The sequence below is a fragment of the Pan troglodytes genome, chromosome 13 (assembly GCF_028858775.2).
Source record: "Pan troglodytes isolate AG18354 chromosome 13, NHGRI_mPanTro3-v2.0_pri, whole genome shotgun sequence".
Classification (NCBI taxonomy): domain Eukaryota; kingdom Metazoa; phylum Chordata; class Mammalia; order Primates; family Hominidae; genus Pan; species Pan troglodytes.
In genome coordinates, this window is record NC_072411.2 from 87,748,242 (window position 1) to 87,767,932 (window position 19,691).

A 19,691-nucleotide genomic window follows, 5' to 3' on the forward strand; every position below is an offset into this window, starting at 1 on the left:
AATTTTAATTTAATTTTAAAATTCAGAATTTAAATAATTCTGGAGAGAGAATGGGGAACAAAATGGGTGCACATAAAATAAGTACAATATGCAAAATGATTTCCATCTGCAAAAAGAAAAGATTTGAGGAGATAAAATATTTTACATTTGTACGTATATGGCAACAAGAATAAATATGTCTTAAATTTTTATTCAAATTAATCTTTTATGAATCTTTGTTTAGCCTATGAATCTTTGTTTAGCCTATGATTAACATCAATTTCAAAATCATATTTCTTGTTTCCATTTTCATATAAAATGGGCTTTATATCTTATGTATTAATGTTGGCACAGCTAATCCAGGTTTTAGAAATAATATACATTATTAAACTTAAATAATAAATAAATCTTAAATTGTGATTCTTTTACAAGTATATTGATTTTATTATATATGTAATTATTTTACAAGTATATCATTCTGATTATATATTTTACAATAGATTAAATGAAAAGAATGCAATTATATTTTCAACTTACTGCATTAGTATTTTAATACAATGAAAATCATATTAAACTTAATACCACAGTGGAAAAAGGTCTTTCTGTTTAACAAAACCGAATCTTCCTTATGGTTCTGACTACTTTCATAAAGCTTTTCCCATATCCTCATCTCTTCTGATGATTTCATGACATGTCATTCACTGAGAATTAATTACATGTTATCTCGTGATCTCTCTTTTATTTGTAGTATTATTTCTGTTTTTCATATAGATATGTCCTGTTCCCCTAAATGAACTTAATATTCTCAGAGAACTTATGTAGTAATCCAAGCTATTCCCACACAGGAACACATAAGAGACATACACATGTGATCTGTTGACTGCATATAAAAATGAAATATATCTCTGTTTAAAAACATAAAATACCTCTTCTAATATCATTTTAAGTGCTTAAATAAATTTTCAGCATTTAAATTTAAATTCAGCATTTAAATTAAAGTTGAATGTAAAAATGTCAACTTTTACATTGACAACCAAAAATTACGTTTTGTCAATGTAAAAGTTGAATTGATAGTAGGCTAAAACAAAGGTTTCGTATGAAAGCCAGCCAATGTCAGATGAGGCATGTCACAGGGAAGAGAGCCAATATGTTATTTCTGGGAGAAAATATTCAAGGAAGGCAAGAACTTCCATATTTTAAACCCTGAGATAGATGCTAGTGCTGTTCCGAAGTAGTACAGAAAGCTGAAGGCCCAGTAAATATTTCCCTAAAAGAGAACAGAGTATAAGGTGATTTTAAGGCTGTTGCCTTTTGAATATCTTACAACCTCAATTACTATTACTATTATTATTATTATTTCAAATGCGGGTCTTGTCATGTTGCTGAGGCTGGACTAAAACTCCTGGGCTCAAGGGATCCTCCTGTCTCAGCCTCCTGGATTGCTGGGACTACAGGCGCATGCCACCATGCTCAGCCAAACTCAATTTTTATTTCCTGCTTCAGCGCTCATCACAAAAATTAATGATAATTCACAGCAAGTGGTACATAAAATTATACATAGTCATGCACCACATGATGATGTTTTCACTAATAATAAACTACATATATGATGGTAGCCCTATAAGATTATAATGAAGCTAAAAAAATCCTATCACCTAGTGATGTGGTAACCATCCTAAGTCATATCGCAACTCATTACTCACGTGTTTTTGGTAATGCCGGTGTAAATGAACCTATTGTACTGCCAATCGAATAAAAGCATAGTACATACAATTATGTACAGTACATAATACTTCTCAATGATAATTAATAACTATGTTACTGGTTTCTGTATTTACTATGCTATAATTTTATCATTATTTAAAAGTGTACTCCTTGAACTATAAAAGAAAGGTGTTAACTGCAAAACATTCTCAAACAGTTCTTTCATGAGGTGTTCTAGAAGAAGGCATTATTATACTAGGAGATGACAGCTTCATGTGTGATTGCCCTTAAAGACCTTCCAGTGGGACAAGATATGGAGGTGGAAGACAGTGATATTGATGATCCTGATCCTGAGCAGTCCTAGGCTAACATGCGTGTTTGTGTCTTGGTTTTTAACACAAAAGTTTTACAAGAAAAAAAATTAAAATGTTAAATATAGAAAAAAGCTTATAGAATAAGGACATAAAACAAATGTTTTTGTACAGCTGTACAATGTGTTTGGGTTTTAAGCTGTGTTATTAGAAAAAAGTCAAGAAGTTTAAAAAGTTTTCAGTGATTTAAAATCTGTTTTATATGATATAAGGACTTCTGCTCTTCTTTGTTTCCCATTCAAATATAGTTATATAATATATATGGAGAGCTATGCTTTTCCACCCACACAGAAACCTTGTTGATTCTCTAGAATATGTAAAAATAGCACATTAAATTCTGAATTATAAATATATTTAGTGCTAAGTATACATGACTTGCTTGTTTTTGAAAGTGCTGAGATGTTTAAATTCAGATATTATAAAATACAGATGTGTTATAAAAACCCTCACAGACTATAAGTTTTAATAAAAATATTAAATTTTTTCCTCATTATTGCTCATATCTTCTCATCCTCCCAAATTTGTGAGGGGAATCCCAGCATCCTTGAAGAGCTCTGTAGTCACTCTTTGCTGTAGGTCAGAAATTACAATGGTAACTGCTGCAATAAAACAGGAATCTCTAAATGCAATGAGGATAATAGGATCCTAAGTGGCATGGTGCAAGTGGTGGCACTTAATTACTAAACACAAGGCAAGCATGATTACTGTAACAGACAGGAGATACAAAGCTGTGATCAGAATAGATTGACTCACAGAGATGTATGGTGTTGGCTAGTTAACCATTGGCTTCCCTAGAAAAAAATATAGATGGCAGTCTCTTAAATTATTTTTTGATCGTGTAAATGAGAAGTTCTGGATCTACCGAACAGAAATATAACCTGTCACCAAAACAGACTCATGGCCCCTTAATTGTTTCCATTCTTGAGCAGTTTACATACCAAGAATCTCTTGATTGAAAAGGAGGCTGGGTCCCCTTGAGGCTGGGTCATATTGAGGAAGGATATAATTTTAGTATATATATATTTTTATTTCAATAGCTTTTGAGGTACAAGTGGGTCTTAGTTACATGGATGAATTGTATAGTGATGAAGTCTAAGATTTTAGTGCAGTTTTAATGTAGTTTTTTCCAAAACTCCCACCCTCCCTACTTCTAAGTCTCCAATATCCATTGTACCACTCCACATGCCTTTGCATACCCAAAGCTTAGCTCCCACTTGTAAGTGAGAACATACAGTATTTGGTTTTCCATTCCCTAGTTACTCCACTTAGGATAATGGCCTCCAGCTCTATCCAAATTGTGCAATAGATATTATTTTATTATTTTTTATGGTTGAGTAGTATCCCGTATTACACACACACACACACACACATATATATATATAATGTATATATCGCAACTTCTTTATCCATTTATCAGCTGTTGGGCACTTAGGTTGGTCCCATATGTTTGCAATTGTGAACTGGGCTGTAATAAATATATGTGTGCAGGTGTCTTTTTGATATAATGATGACTTTTTCTTTGGGTAGATACCCAGTAGTAGGATTGCTGGAATGGTAGATCTACTTTTATTTCTTTATAAATCTTCATACTGTTTTTCATAGAAGTTGTACTACTTTACATTCTCAGCATTGTATAAGCAGTCCCTTTTCACCACATCCATGCCAACATCTATTTTTTTTTTACTTTTTAATCATGGCCATTTTGGCTGTGTTAAGGTGGTATCTCATTGTGGTTTTAAGTTGCATTAGAGAAAGACATAATTTAATGAAGAAGATGCTAGATCCCTTAAAGAAGGACGTAATTATTTTCACATAATTAAGTACCTGCAAAAATAATAGTTACAGTGATTATCAAGGTTATGCAAAGTAAAACATGATAAATTTAAAATGAAAGCAAATCTAAAACATGTTCACAATATTAAACCTATTAGAGAATAATAAGATCATATTTGAAATGAGGCACCTTTGTAAATCAGGACAGATGGAATAATTTAATCCATGAATTACAAACATTATCTGAATTTTCTCACTTAAATAAAACATTATATTTTGTATCTTCAAAATCACAGCAAGAAACGATAGTTCTGATAGTTCTGATGGTCTTTTATATTTGGCTAGAATTTTGAAAAATTACTCTGTTTTCAGTATGCAATTCCTGAGCCAAAATGAAAATATTACGAGCACCTTCTATGAGTCAGTAGTTGAAAATAACTTCACTACTTTTTGTATAAAGATCTGAAAGAAATTTAAAAGAAATATTTATAAGTCAACTAAGACCCTTAACACAGTTAACCAAGAGAAGGAGATAGACACCTAGTGAAACTTAGTAAATATGACATAAAATAATTACACTAAGTAACATACAACATATTTATGTTAAGTGAAAATGGGTTATTACATATAAAAAAAATTTCAAATCACCCACAAAACAAAACCCAACAGTTTTCTGTATGTAAGAAACACATCTAAAACAAAGTGATTAAGAAGGATTTAAAATAGAGAAATAGGGAATAATGTGACAAACATACACAAATATAATATAATAGAAGTCAGTTACTGATATCAGACAAGGGAAAATTCAGAAAGAAAAGCCACAAATAAGGGAGGGAAGAATGGAAAGTTTTTTGTTTGTTTACGAAGTTTTCTTCTGTAGAATGCCTCCAAAGGTCTTTATTATTCCCACCTTCATTACTTTTGAAACCATACTAAAGATAAAGCTTTTCTCAAACTGTTCACTAATTAAGTGAAAAAATTCAACCAAATAACACCAACAAAAACCCATAACTTGATAAGCAGTTTCCTAAAATAACACCGTGATCCCCTGCAATGTTAATATGAACAACCAGCTGGCAGAAGATGATAAGGATGCAGTAATATTTTTAATTGGTGCTTGTTCTGGATACATATTAGAATAGTTATAATACCAACTACATGAACAATTATTCCAATGTTAACAAAAAAATTATCTTAATTCATTATAATAAGGATAAAAAGTAAAGAAATTATATAACCACAATTAGAGGCATCCTATTTAAATGAATATTTATTCTTTAAAATTGGAGAACAGTTTCTTTTTTGTGGTTATTGCACGTAATGTAACAAATGTGTTTGCTTAAAAAATAATCTAAACTCAATGCCAGTTTCAGTTTACTAAATAGAACAGATCCAAAGTTACATGCTTGGACAGTTAGCATTATATTTTCATAGCTGTATGATTTGATGGAAAACTGATAGAAGACTTGAGTTTTAATATTAAATCTCCCACTAATCTAATTTATAATTTTAGAAGATAATTTCATTTTACTGAGCCCCTGTATTATTACTTATAAAATAAAAATGTTCAATTGAGTGATGTTCAATAGTAATTTCTGTTCTAATATTTTGAAGGGTTTTCACATTTTATAATATTTTATTGAAATATAAATACTCATAATCAATCATCTTGTGTCACTTTCAAACTTTCCCTCCTTAAACTCATAATACACACATGACATATTTATATAAGCAAAGTATGTAAATTATATATCTATAATGAAAATAAATTTGCATAAGTTAATACTCTTACTAAATCTGAAAGACCCTATTCTGTTCTTTTCTCATTTGCTTTACTTTAAAAAATATTACCCTTGGCATAAGCCTCTCTTCTGCTGATCCTGCCCATTGCCTCCTCACAACGTATTTCTCTACTTTCTCTAGCAAATCTGCCTTTCTTTATCTAAAAAAAAAAAAAATTACACTTGACTCACTCAGTTAATATCACAAATTACTCACAGTTTGAGATCCTCCGTTTAACAAAATAACTTTCTCTTCATGCAGATCTGTAATCCCTATACTATGATTAATTTGTGGATACTGACAGGTTTTATAAGCATCTGTGCTTGAAGGCTGAACAATCACAAAATCTTCTTCTGTAAAGTATGTAACAAAGTTATTACTACAAATTTATGATGTACATACCATTAAGTAGATAAATGAATGAGAGAAGTAGATCAATAGCAAGCCTTAACACATTTTTACTATTCTATAGCTCATGTTCTTAACACTGAACATGAAAACAGCAATTTAGAAGCTAAAAATGTGGGATGTTATCTAAAAGAGGGCAGTGTCAATTAGAAGAATCAATGCTCATAAATGAATGCCCTCCTTCCCCCATAAAAAAAGGAAGAAAGGAAGAAAAGAAAACTGGAGATACCCTACTGTAAATACATGGGCAATGTCCATTTAAACTGTGACCCCAAAATAAATAAACAATGTGTTTACTCATTTGCTGAACTGGCATTTATTGAATACCTACTAATGAGTCCTTTCTACTTAATAGTAATTAGTGGGCACTGTTCTAGTTATTGAAGAGTGCACTAACAAGAAAGATTAAAATCTTCTTTAAAGATTTTTCATATTGTTGTGATGAGCCAGATAAAACAAGACAGAGAAGTACAACAATACACCAAATTTCATCTTCAGTTAAAAGGGGCACTGAATGCCCACTGACAATTCATATATGCAGGATTTCACCTAAATAGAGTATTTGTTAGCCAAATAATAAAAGTCTCTAAGTTTCAAAACTATTTATTGAAATATTATATTGGCGGGATCAGTGTTTCTGGAATCTCCAAGACCACCCACACCTCTGGTGATTCCTAGGACACATGGAACTCCATATAAAGTTGTATTCACTTCTAAGATTTATCACAGCATAAGAATACACAACAGGATCAGCAAAGGAAGGAGTCTGGAGAAATCCATACACAGTCTTAGAATGTTCTCCCCCTCCTCTTAGAGGACCACCTAGCATGCTCCTTTCATTGGCAGTGAAAAGTGCAGTAAAATGTATGCAATATGTCTGCCACAAAGCACATTAGACACTCAGAGCCTTTATTAGTTTGCTAGGGTTGCCATAACAAATTGCTGTATGGTGGATGGTTTACACATCAAAAATTTATTTTCTCACAATTTTGGAGGCTATCAAACTGAAATTAAGGTGTTGGCATGTTTTCCCTATGTGTACGTCTGTCCTAATCTCCCCTTGTTGTAACAACACCAGTCATATTGGATTAGAGCCCACCCTCATGACCTCATTTTAACTTAATTGCCATTTAAAAGTCCCTATCTACAAATACTGTCACATCCTGAGGTACTTGGCATTACAATTTCAACATATAAAATTTGGGGGACATAATTCATCCCATAACAGAGTCAAGGGTTTTTATGGGGGCTGATCTTGTAAGCACGTGCTTCTAGCACATATCAAAATACCAAACTCCTAGAAAGAAGGCAGGCATTCAGCATAAACTGCATTGTTTTCACAAACCATACAGGGACAATGAACTAGTGTTATCAGTTTGTGAATGGTTTGATTGCCAAATTCCCAGGTGCCAGCCAAGTGTGAACCCTGCAAGTAGGTTTTTCTTCTTCTTCTTCTTCTTCTTCTTATTATTATTATACATTAAGTTCTGGGATACATGTGCAGAACGTGCAGATTTGTTACATAGGTATACATGTGCCATGGTGGTTTGCTGCACATATCAACCTGTCATCTAGGTTTTAAGCCTTGCATGCATTAGGTATTTGTCCTAATGCTCTCCCTCCCCTTGCCCCCCACCTCCGACAAGCCCCAGTGTGTGATGCTCCCCTCCCTATGTCCATGTGTTCTCATTGTTCAACTCCCGCTTATGAGTGAGAACATGCAGTGTTTGGTTTTCTGTTACTGTGTTAGTTTGCTGAGACACATACACACGTATGTTTGTTGCAGCACTATTTACAATAGCAAAGACTTGCAACCAACCCAAATTCCCATCAGTGATAGACTGGATAAGGAAAACATGGCACATATACACCATGGAATGCTATGCAGCCATAAAAAAGAATGATTTCATGTCATTTGTAGGGACATGGGTGAAGCAAGTAGGTTTTTCTGAAAAATAGTGGTGTCCGGTCTACTGGGTTAAATCTCTTGTGCATAGTTAAGCTGACAAGTACAAACTTGTTTTCAATTTGTGGTACATTTTTATACCAAATATTATATATAATATATATATAATGTGTATTGTGATTTTTAAATTTTGTTTGATTTGTAAAAGATACAAAAACTATAAAATTTTACAGTTGAGTCCATAATAAGTAACGTGGTCCATTTTACTCACTACTTTTGGTCTTTTTACTCATCACCTAAACTTATATTTTTAAAAATAACTGAGGCCGGGTGCGGCTCACGCCTGTAATCTCAGCACTTTGGGAGGCCAAGGTGGGTGGATCACAAGGTCAGGAGATCGAGACTATCCTGGGTAACACGGTGAAACCCCATGTCTACTAAAAATAAAAAATTAGCCGGGTGCCGTGGCAGGCGCCTGTAATCTCAGCTACTTGGAAGGCTGAGGCAGGAGAATTGCTAGAACCCAGGCAGCAGAGGTTGCAGTGAGCCAAGATCGCACCATTGCACTGCAGCCTGGGCAACAGAGCGAGACTCATCTCAAAAACAACAACAACAACAACAACAACAAAAACTGAAAATTATCTATGGACTTTGCTTAAAGGTGACAAAGTACAAGTTTCTTTAATAAAAAATGGAGAGTAAAAATTGGGGGAAAGGAGAGAGGAATCTCTGTTATCTCTGAAACAAAAGAAAATTATATATAGAGAAAAAATCGTTTTAGCCATTAGGTGAGACCACAATCTATGAAAAGGGTCTATCTAGTATAGAAAGAGAACACTAATTGCAGGCATATAGCTTCTCAGATGTCCATTTCCGGGAGGATAAATTATTGTAACTGCTTTGAGGAAAGCATGGCAATACCTCTAAGGAAAAAAACCAGTAGAAATGGGTATACCTTTTAATCCAGCAATCTATCTAAAAGGATGCTTATTGTAGAACATTTGTAATGTAAAAAATTGAACATTCATAAATAGAAGACTAGCTGAATAAATTATGGTAATTACAGCATTAAATACCACATCCATATGGTTAAAAACTAAATTAAATCCTAGTGTGCTTACATGTAATGATCTTCAAAATATATTGCTCAGTTAAAAATGTACCAAGTGGAACCCTGAAAACTTAATATTTTATAAGATATTTTTGCATGTGTAAAATAATACACAAACTAATGTTTTTGCTTCTGGGTTGAGAGTATCAGAATCTAGAATGAAAGAGTGAATTATTTTTCTTTTTACTGTGTAGATTTTTGCCCACATGTGTATTATTTTACTAATATAGAATGTGCCTTTTGTGCCCCCAAGGGCTACTAAAATGATTAAACCAACTGATAGAACGATGAAGTTTAAGAAAAGCTATCATACAAATCAATACTTCTTGGAATTTAAAATAACAGAAAGGATCAGACTGATAATTCAGACTGTGCACTCAGAGATCTTATCCAGTATCAAGTTTTACTAACAATTTCAAAGTCACATGGAATCATGAGGCACAGGTAAGGAAAGGTGAGGTCAGAATGTCTGTGTTTATTTCAGTTCTCTAAGTCCTATCACACAATATCAAAGACATTTCTGGCCCAAGTGAACAGATAAGCTTTCTATGAGGTATGCAGGCACCTCACTTTCATGAAAGGAGACAGATATTTTCTACAGAAAGAGTTACATATATAATATAACATTTTCCAAGGAGCCATTATACGTAAGTCCATATACTTCTGTTTGCTTACTATAAATAATTCTAGACAATTAAGCACATTCTACTAAAACTTCACATAGGAAAAGACTCTTTTGTTAGCAGAAGACCTTTATTGTTATTGTTGTTGTTTTACTGGGAGATGTGTCATTAGTATGTTTATAAGAGGATTAGTTCAACTCACTTGCTTTCTTTATATTCCAGGAGCACCTCAGGGAAGGGAGAGAATGTATTGCAGAAATGCAACTTGACTTTTTCCTTTCCAGATGGCATGGGTGAGTTTCACAGACATGCTGAAAATATAATTACATGATATATCAAATATATTTACACTAGAATTTACACTAGAATAAGAAATTAGTAATTAGTATTTCATATACAATGTAGTTAATTTATATAATTCTTGGTTCATCACAGAAGATTGCTAAAATAGATGAAAATAATGATAAATTTTGATAATAAATTGGCAAATGGAATCAGTGGATTATTGAAGTGCATAAAATAGTTTAATGATTATATCTTTAACATGTGATATAGAATCAAGAAAAGAAATTGTTATATCAACCCTTTCATAACTTGCCCCTCATGCCTCTGCCAGGCTTTGTCAGGGTCATCGTGCAGAGAATGGATGATGAAGCTCTGCTGATGTGGTGGTTTTAACGTTGGTTTTCTGTTATTTTTTATAATTATATGCTGGTGAAATCCAACATGAGAAGCAAACATATACATAGTTTTCAAGATTTAAGGTGTAAGAAATAATTTTACTTTAAAAAATCATGAGGAGAAAGGAGAACTGTTTGTTGGTTAAGAATGATCCCTTGTAACAGAGCCCATTTCAAAGCTTTATGATAACAGGCAAATTATTTAATTTCTTCCAACCCAAAGTTCCTCTTTGAAAAGTAGAGATTGTAATAACTGTCTCACAGTGTTAATGAAAGGATCACATACTTTGTCAGCTGACTGCAACAATGAATGATACATTGTAAAAATAGTTACCCTTGCTATAAAATGAATTGTTCTAAAACCTAGCCACTCAAAACAGCAAACATTTAGTATCTCACAGTTTTTGCATCTCAGGACTCTGGGCATAGCCTAGCTGTGTGCATCTGGCTCAAAGTGTCTTACAAGGCTGTGAACAAACTGTTGACCAGGGCTGAGGTCTCATCTGAAGGCTGAACTAAGAGAGGATTTGATTCCTAGCCCCATCACATGAAGGTAGGCAGAATTCACTTCCTCAAAGGCTGCTGGACAAAGGACTCATGTTCATCCCTGGTTGTAGGCTAGAGGCCTGTCCCAGTTCCTTGCCATATGGACTTCTCCTTAGATAGCTTATAACCTGGCAGCTGGCTTCATTTATACTAAGTAAATGAGAGAGTAGAATAAGGTGGGCAAGATGAAAGCAACATTTTGAAAGTCATCACCTTTGCCATATTATATTTGTTAGAAGCTAGTCACTAGGTCCAGTTCCCTTTTAAATGTTTGAGGTTACATAAGAGTATAAATATCACAAGGCAGGGATAATTTGAAACCGCTTTAAAGGCTTCTTAACTACAGTAGACTTATTGAGGAATAAGTGGGAGATATTATTATTTGTATTAACATAGTTTTACTGGAAATTGATTATATAACAGTAAATTGCTTACGCTTCACTTATATATAAAGTTAATAAGCAGGAATACTTGTTTTATAATATTTTTGGATATGTGACAAAATTTAAAAACAAACTGCAGCCATTTGATTAATAAAACAAAAATACTCATTTTGCTGGATAATATTTTCTAGCTATTTTTCAAACTTTTTCCCCCAAACACCTAACATATGTAACAGTGGCTGAGATTGTAAGAGCAATTTATTCCAATAATTAAAATGAAAAAAAGCTATAAAAAACAGAAAGTCCAGCCCCTCAATGTCTTTCTGTGATTTTAAGCTAGATAACATGGTACAATGATCAGGACTACACAGAGATGGGGCAGACTGATCACTATAAATCATTGTCTGTATTGATGCTGCCCAATCAATGATATCATAAGATATGATAATTTTAGAGATGAGAAAAAAAGCAAAGAGTTGAAATAAATAGGGTTTAAACACAGGCAATCTTACACCTGAGTCTGTGCTATTAAAATTGCACTATATATTCTTATGTCTCTTACTACCAAGAAATTTTCTCCACTTATGATGTGGTATATGTCTCATTACCTTACATTTTAAGCTTAAACTAAAAATGTATTTAGCATGACTTTTTATTTTATATTTCACTTGGGTGTGTGTGTGTGTGTGTGTGTGTGCATAGAGAGACAGAAGAGACAGAGAGAGAGAGAATAGATGAGTAAGTTTTCCAACCAATATTTAATCTGGGCCCTTTATTTAAGGTCTGAACTATTTAACAGGTCAGAAATCTGTGTTAAGTATCAGTTTTTCAACACCACTAAGATAAATATATTACAAAGCAATGCAAAGTATAATGCAAAGTATTTTAAAGACAGATGTTGGCAAAGATATATACCTCATATTATCAAAAGGTACTGTGTGGTTCCTAACTATATTTTTAATATAAGTTTTCATTTTTTCTTTCTTAACAATGATAATTATTTGAAAAATACATAAAACATCATCAAAGAAGTTATTTTCCAAAAATAAAAAAATAAGTACTCTTAGTGAATCAATTAAACGAGGCTTGGTGGTTTCATTCCATCTGCTCTTCTGCAGATTCTGGAATCCTTTAGAAACTCACATACATCATGAAGATTCTGATATCTATATTTTTGTTGTTACTAGACAGACTCTTGAGCCCTCTGTCAAATCGATATCCTTAACAAAGTCTTTAATGACATACCAATATACCAATCTTACCTCAACAGCAAGATGTTCTCTCACCCTTTGTCCTTAGTTAAATGGGTACTCATAAAATTCATGTCCACTCAGAACCTCAAAATGTGAAGTTATTTGGAAATAGACTATTTACATATGTAATCTGGCCAAAATAAGGCCATACTGGATTAATATGAGCTCTAATCCTATGACTGGTATCCCTGTAAGAGATGATAAATGTGGACACATGGACACACACACAGAGAAGCAGCCATGTGAAGACAGAAGCGGAGATTGGAGTGATACAAGAAATGCCAAGGATTGCCAGCAATCACCAAAAGCAGGGAAGAAATAAGAAAAGATTCTTCAAGAGAGCCTTCAGAGAGACCATGGCCTTGTCAATACCTGGATTTTGGACTTCTAATCTCCAGAAGTGTGAGGGAATAAATTTCAGTTATTTTCAGATACCCAGCTTGTGGTACTTTGTTACAGGAGCTCTAAGAAACTCATACACTCTTCTAATGTGGTGTTTACCTTTCTGTGATGGAATTTATGTTAATATGCCCTTTACTATATCTGCATATAGCAACTTGATAGCATTGAACCTTAATCTAGTTAACATTCAGCCTTAATTACTATAGATTTATATATCTATTCTTCTTTTCCTGTTTATTTCTCAGGCTTTTTTTAGATTTCACATTGTAATCATTACTGTACATTTCTGGAAAAAATCCTTTAAAATCTTTGAAACCTTCTGTCATTTTAGAATGTTAATGTCAATTCCTCAAGTTTCTTAGTTTCAGTCTATTGTATTATGAGTAATTCTATTACATTACAATATACTAGCTACTTTTACTAGCAATTTTAGATATGCTTTATGTGCAGGCTACCTTTTTAACTGTTAAATGAATTATGATCACTGCAATGTATTATCAAAACATTTTATTATGTCTACTTTCTGGTGAATTTATTAATATTAATTATTTTAAACTATCAGATTAAATTATTGAAGCTGGACAATATAAGATAAAGTAGACAAGACAAGTAATTTTAAACAAAAGTTTACTTTTTATTTTTAATTTAAAAATACCTTGCTTAGAAAAAAAGAGATAAAGTTATTGTGAGATATCAGTCAACCAAATATTAATTAAAAGGTGGCATTATTAAGAATATATGTCAAATATTAGATGAAAGCAAAAATAATCAAATGAATTCTTACACATTCAAGAAATTAAGGAAGTATATATAACTACATACAAATTAAAATAAATAGAAAAGTTTATGGCTAGATTGAATCCGCATAAGAGTTCATTAATTAAATATTGTGTTTTAAAGAGTATAACTTAAATTGGAATGCTTTTTCTAAACTAAAACGATCATTTCTATTTTTTAGATTCAGAAATTAGCTCAGCTTAATGAAATAGACAAAAAATGGGGATCTGTGATGTTTAATTCTACATATAATTGTGGCTGAGATCCAGCACCCAGATATTTGGTCTAACATTTGGAATGTTTCTACGAGGGTGTTTTCTGGATGAGATTAACATTTAAAACAGTGGGCATTGAGTCAAGTAGATTGCCCTCCATAATATGAGTGGGTCTCATCCAATCAGTTGCAGGGCTTAACATAACAAGTGCTAATTTCCCCCAACCAAGAAGAAATTCTGCCAACAGACTGCCTTTGGATTCAAACAGCAACTCTTTCTCAGCTTGCTCGGCTACTGGCATATGTAGACAGCTCTCTGTATATATATAGAGGAAGATACACACACACACTAACACACATAAACACATATCCCCTGTTGGTTCTGTTTTGCTTGAAAATCCTGACCAACACAGGATCCTAAAGATCTTGTATTTTATTTCTCAATTTGACATAAGGAGGTGGTAAAACCCAAACATTTAAATATTCTGCTTATATAGTTACATTAAGAAATGATAAATAAAAATGAAGAAAACCTGCGAGTATAGTGATTATTATATAAGCTAGGGCTTTGGGTTGCAAATAATAGAAAACCAGCCTGGCTAACCTAGACAGAAAAGATTTGAGAAAGCTCAGAGAATATGTAAGAAAGTCTGAAATAATCCAAGTTGAGGAAAATGGAAACACAATATAAAACCACAGATGTCATTGGATTAAAATATTGTTGCTTATGCTGTGACCAGACATTAACCCTGACTTCATGGTCCTTAGCCTACAAGAATCTTTGAATTAATTCATTTTCAGAATACAAAGTCACATGCCCTTGACCCTCCTCCAAGGCATGCCAAATGAAAATATGTGACCCGTCTTAATTTCAGTAAAAAGTGGGATTGAACATCTACCAACATTCATATATGGGGGATTTTCCCCAAATAAAGTAATTGTTATCTAAAGAATTAAAAACTCTACACCTATTATCACAAGTAAAATTGAGTTGTATTTCCTCTTAAGACAGAGTAACATGGAGAAGATATGCCCTGAAACAGCTAAAAAATAAACAGAATATAGGAAGCAACAATTTTCAAGACACTAGATCAGGGAATGGTCAATGATCTCTGAAAAACAATAAACAAAAGAGGCGAGGCATATTGATAAAACTTGAAAGAACTTTCAAACCACAGCAGAGGGAAGGAGAATCCAGGTGGAGCCCATCTGACTCCCTGAGTTCAGGAGACAGAACCCAGAGCCCAGGAAGGCAGATAGAGCTAGAGCATGCAAAAGAAAAGTAGAAAGAGGACAGCTGCATGGAACGAGAACTTTCAAGATGTACAGAGAATTATCTTTGAGTATTTCCTGCATATTTGTCAGAATACTGTGAGAAAACTACCATATGCCATGGAAAATAATCACTCAAAAGAGATAGTGCTGGGCTTTCACAAACAGCTGTAAACATTACCTGTTCCCACCAGCTAGGTTGGAAAAGTTTCTGATGGATGAGTCACTGGGTAGAGTTTGGAGAATAAAGCAATAATTAACCCTAAACTGAGGTGTCTTCTGATCTTCTCTAATAGATCTCAAAAGTAAGACCCAGAAGGAGAAAATTTTATCCTATAACTTTAGAAGGAACTGATTCCAGCTATTAGTCTTCAAGTCTGCCAGCTGAAGTTCCAAACATCATAGAACAGAGACCAACTGTCTCCTCTGTGCCTCATCTGAATCTCCAAACCCAAAGAGAAACCACTAGACACAATAAGCAATTAATGTTGCTTTAAGCCTAAGGTTTTGGATAAATTGCTTTTTCATACATAGATTATTAACCCAACTTGGTTTTTAGTTCATAGGTCTTTGAATTCATACAGGCAGTATTCAAATAGCTGTACATGGACATAATTATAGATTACAAAACACTAAATTTTTAAGCCTAATCACATTACTGAATGAGACTCTTGGTAGTCTTAGGAGAGGTAAGTGTGTTTTGAATATAGAAGGAATGTGAATCATTTGACTAGAGAGTGATCTTTGGTAGATTTCTGAGGCAATGAGCCCTATGGATGGGAGCCTTAGTGTATCCGTATCTTTACGTAGTTAGTTTCCTTCCATGCCAGACAATAACAAACGTGATGCGAGCAAATACTTGAGAAGCACATGAGCACATTAATGTTTACTCCCTCTTGATGCTGGAAGTCTTGAGACTAAAATGTAAAACCATATTGCCTAACCTCCTGGAGAATGAAAAAGAATACATATAGACAATGATCCAGCCATCTCAATCATTCTAGTTTATTTGTTTGTTTTTTTCTGAGAGCCCAGACATGTGAGTGAAGCCATCCTAGATGATCTAGCCCTAGCTAAGCAAGTGCAAACCAAGACAACACCAGCAAACCCAGAGAACTGTGAGGAGTAATAAATCATTGTTTAAAGTCACTAAATTTTGGAAATGGTTTGTTATGTAGAAAAGGACAATAAATAAAGTCTCCGAAAAGACCCCAATGTTCATAAAACTTCAGACACATACTCCTCTAACTTTTCCGAGAATACAACAAATTCTCCTTTACATATAAATGTCATAGATATTTTATCTACACTGTAGACTTCTTCTTTTCCATTTGCTTTCCTTATAAATAGAACTCACCTATTTGATGTGGATTTTTCTTTTTTTTTGATAATTCATTTTTTCTGGCCTACCTATTTCCTCTGGAAATTCAAGCTTGTCATCCACCACTGTCAGCTTCTCACAGCAATGATTCCCTCCAACTCTGTTCTTTTAAAAGTAGGTGAGATAAGGAAGAGCTCAAAGTTTTGAAAATTTTCTTCTTAAATTTTTCTCAAATCCATTCTCTGCTTGTCTACAAATCATGAAGTTTCCCAGATCTTTATTCTCACCCCTACAAATCCACCTTCCAAATTGTTGCCAGGGTGTTCTTCTAGAATAAGAATTAGCTTAAAATTTTTCAGTGGGTTCTCATTCATGTCTGACTAGGTCAGGAAACAAAATTTTACTTAGTGCTCACTAAGTGCTTGCTCAGCACTATGCTAGGTGCTGTGCATACAAGTCGAATAAGCCAACCCCTGCTCTAAAAGAATTTACATTCTAGTAAAGGGAGACTGACAGGTAAACAGATATTCTTGCTGTAATGTGAAAAAGTTAAGATGGAGGAAAGCACAAAGGGAGAGAATTTGTCAAAAGCTTAGAAAGACAGAAAGACTTCCCAGAGGTGTAACACTTGAATTGTTTTAAAGGCTGATTGAAATTAGCCAAGCAGTGAATTGAAAGGGGCTGTCAGGCAGAGGGGACAGCATAAACAAAGATGCAGAATCACGCATGAATAAGCAGGCCCCGTGTAGAGAACTAACCACAAACAGTTTGGTGTCATTTGAGGTTCAGTTCTGAGAGGTGGTACAGGGGAGTTATGTCTCAGAGATGGACAAAAACGGGGCTGTGACAGGTAGTATAATAGTACCCCAAAGATGTCTATGTCCTCATTTCCAAGACTGAGTATGTGAATATTTCATAGCAAGGAGGAATTAAGATTGCTAATAGAATTAAAGTTGCTAATCAGCTGATCTTAAGATAGATAAATTAGCATGGATAACCTAGATGGGCCCAATGTAATCACAATGATTCTTTAATTGTAGAAGAGAAGGAGGCAGAGGTCTGAGTCAGAGAGAGGTTTGAAGATGTTACATTGCCAGATTTAACGTGTGAGGAAGAGGCAACTTCTAGAAGCTGGAAAGGGCAAGAACATAGGTTGTGATCTAGAGCTTCCAGAAAGAACACAGCACTTCCAATACACTGGTTTCAGCCCAGTGAGATTCTCTTTGGATTACTAACCTCCATCACTGTAAGGTAATATATTTGTGGTAATTTAAGCCACTAAGTTTGTGGTGATTTGCTGGCAATAAGAAACTGATACAGAGACCAAGTAACAGAGGCTATTACACACTTTGCGCTGAGGGCAGTTGGGAGTTTAAAGTGAGGAAGAGAAATGGTCAGTTTGCCATCAAAGATCAAATTGATACAAGATGGATTGTTGGGGTAGATGGTGGCAGGGAGATGTTATAAGGCTGTGGCAATGGTGCAAACAAACAAACAAAAAATGATTAGCGGCTTAACCGGGAGAGTAAAGTAGGAGTAGATAGAATCGGGCAAATTAATTTTAGTGATAAAATTAGTGGGACTTGGGGACCAACTAAACATGGGAGATAAGGGGAAAAAGAAGTATCTGGAAGCATTCCTTAGTTTCTGGCTTGGGTAGACTTTGGTATTGTCACTGAGATAGGAAATGCAGGAAGAAGCCTTTGTTTCTTTTTCCTGTTTTGGTGAAAGGTGTGTGTTGAGATTTGAGTAGATTGAATTTAAGACAATTGTGGGATATCCATATGGAAGCTGGCAATAGACTATATCCCAAGCTTAGATTTCAAATTTAAGAGTCCTAAGCACATGTGTGGAATTACAACAAAGACAGCAGAGTGCACTGATTAAGAAAACAGCCTCAGGAGCCACCATTTAACAGCAATTGTCAGTCTTCCTCAATCTTTGAAAAATAAAGGGTAATTATTGATAAGGCTACTAAAATAAATAAATGTTTAAAAGGGTGTTTGGCACAGTATATGGAAGTTAGTAGATTCTGAAGAAATGGTAACTGTTATTACTAGTCGGGCCAGAAATAAAAGAGAACAGCAGTGGACCAAAGAAAGTATGAAGCTAAGTCTAAACAACAGGTGGGTTAGACACATACTGTCTCTGCCCTCAGAATACTCCCAGTCTAGTTAGCTTCTTACAGTCAGGGGCCATATTTTACTCACGGCTGTGTCCTGCCCAGTGCCTAGCTCAATGACTGGCCCAGAAGCGTCAAGCACTTTATAAATTTCAGCTGGATGGTTGAGGAGAAAGAGGAAAATAGGATCAAGCTGCAGGAGCAGAGAGGAGGCAGTGGGAGAGTGGTAAAAGGCGCTAGAAAGGAGAAGGAAACCTAGGGGACAGAGGAGACAGGAGGAAGGCAATGAGCCCCTTAGGAAGCCAACGCGTCTGCCTTGTGGACCTGGTGTGGGAAGAAGCTGTGGGAGCCTGGGGATGGGGTGTGGTCTATATGGGGGAAGATGTAGAATGGGCAAAAACAATCACTCGGGAATTTTTATTGAACGGAACAGGGCTCCTTGGAGGCCAGGGGAAATTAACCAGTTACCCACCAACAAAGTTTATACGTTTTCGTTAGGATTGGCTAAGGCGTGATGGTTTCAGAGAAAGATGAAGTTTCAACTGTGGTCCTCTCAGATCAGGCCTCTCGGACCGATTTTCCCAGCTCTGCGGGCGCTCTACGCGCTAGCGCGAGCCGCCCCTCAGGAAGCCACCGCCCTTCTGGGGCCGCTACCATTGGAAGCCTGGAACGCGCGGGGCGGGGCTGTGGTCGTTGGGCTCTGGCCATTCCTGGTCAGGTCCGGACAGAGGGACAACGGGGTGCTAGAGAAGGAGAGCGGGGCGGGTGAGGAAGTGGCTGAGGGGGGCTGTGCCGGCCATGGAACTGTACCTCGGCGCCTGCTCCAAGCCTGCCAATGTCGCCGTCACCAAGACGGTCGCCAGCGTCCTGGCCGCGGACACCCAGCAGTGCAGAGACGTGAGTGGCCGCAAGCTGGGCGGCGTCGTCCTCTGGCGGCCGCAGGCCTGCTGGGGAGCGGGGCAGGGATCGCCACACACGGGTCGCGAGGCTCCCAACTGTCCCCCTTCAGGAGGCTGCCCTCTTGCGGCGCCCGGGGGCGGTGGCCGTGGCTCGGACTGTACCGG

At 35.3% G+C, this 19,691-nt stretch overlaps 1 protein-coding gene and 1 long non-coding RNA gene across 5 annotated transcripts in view; one reads left to right on the forward strand and one right to left on the reverse strand.

Moving 5' to 3' along the window:
* Nucleotides 1-399: 399 nt before the first annotated feature.
* LOC134808057 (uncharacterized) lies at nt 400-19,618 on the reverse strand. 2 transcript variants are annotated; one of them, XR_010150165.1, is made up of 3 exons: nt 19,438-19,618; nt 9,860-9,968; nt 400-1,246 (listed from the first exon to the last, which is right to left on the reverse strand). It is a non-coding gene; the product is annotated as an uncharacterized LOC134808057 (long non-coding RNA). The 2 variants fall into 2 exon arrangements; XR_010150164.1 differs by lacking the exons at nt 400-1,246; nt 19,438-19,618 and adding exons at nt 5,826-5,962; nt 19,100-19,244.
* The window catches only part of FSIP2 (fibrous sheath interacting protein 2), a 114,510-nt gene continuing 113,492 nt past the window's right edge, over nt 18,674-19,691 (forward strand). For all 3 annotated transcript variants that reach the window (XM_016950151.4, XM_063791323.1, XM_063791324.1), the window contains exon 1: nt 18,674-19,524. In XM_016950151.4, coding sequence (XP_016805640.3) covers nt 19,426-19,524 — 99 coding nt within the window. In that variant the 5' untranslated portion in view covers nt 18,674-19,425. The remainder of the gene's footprint in view (nt 19,525-19,691) is intronic.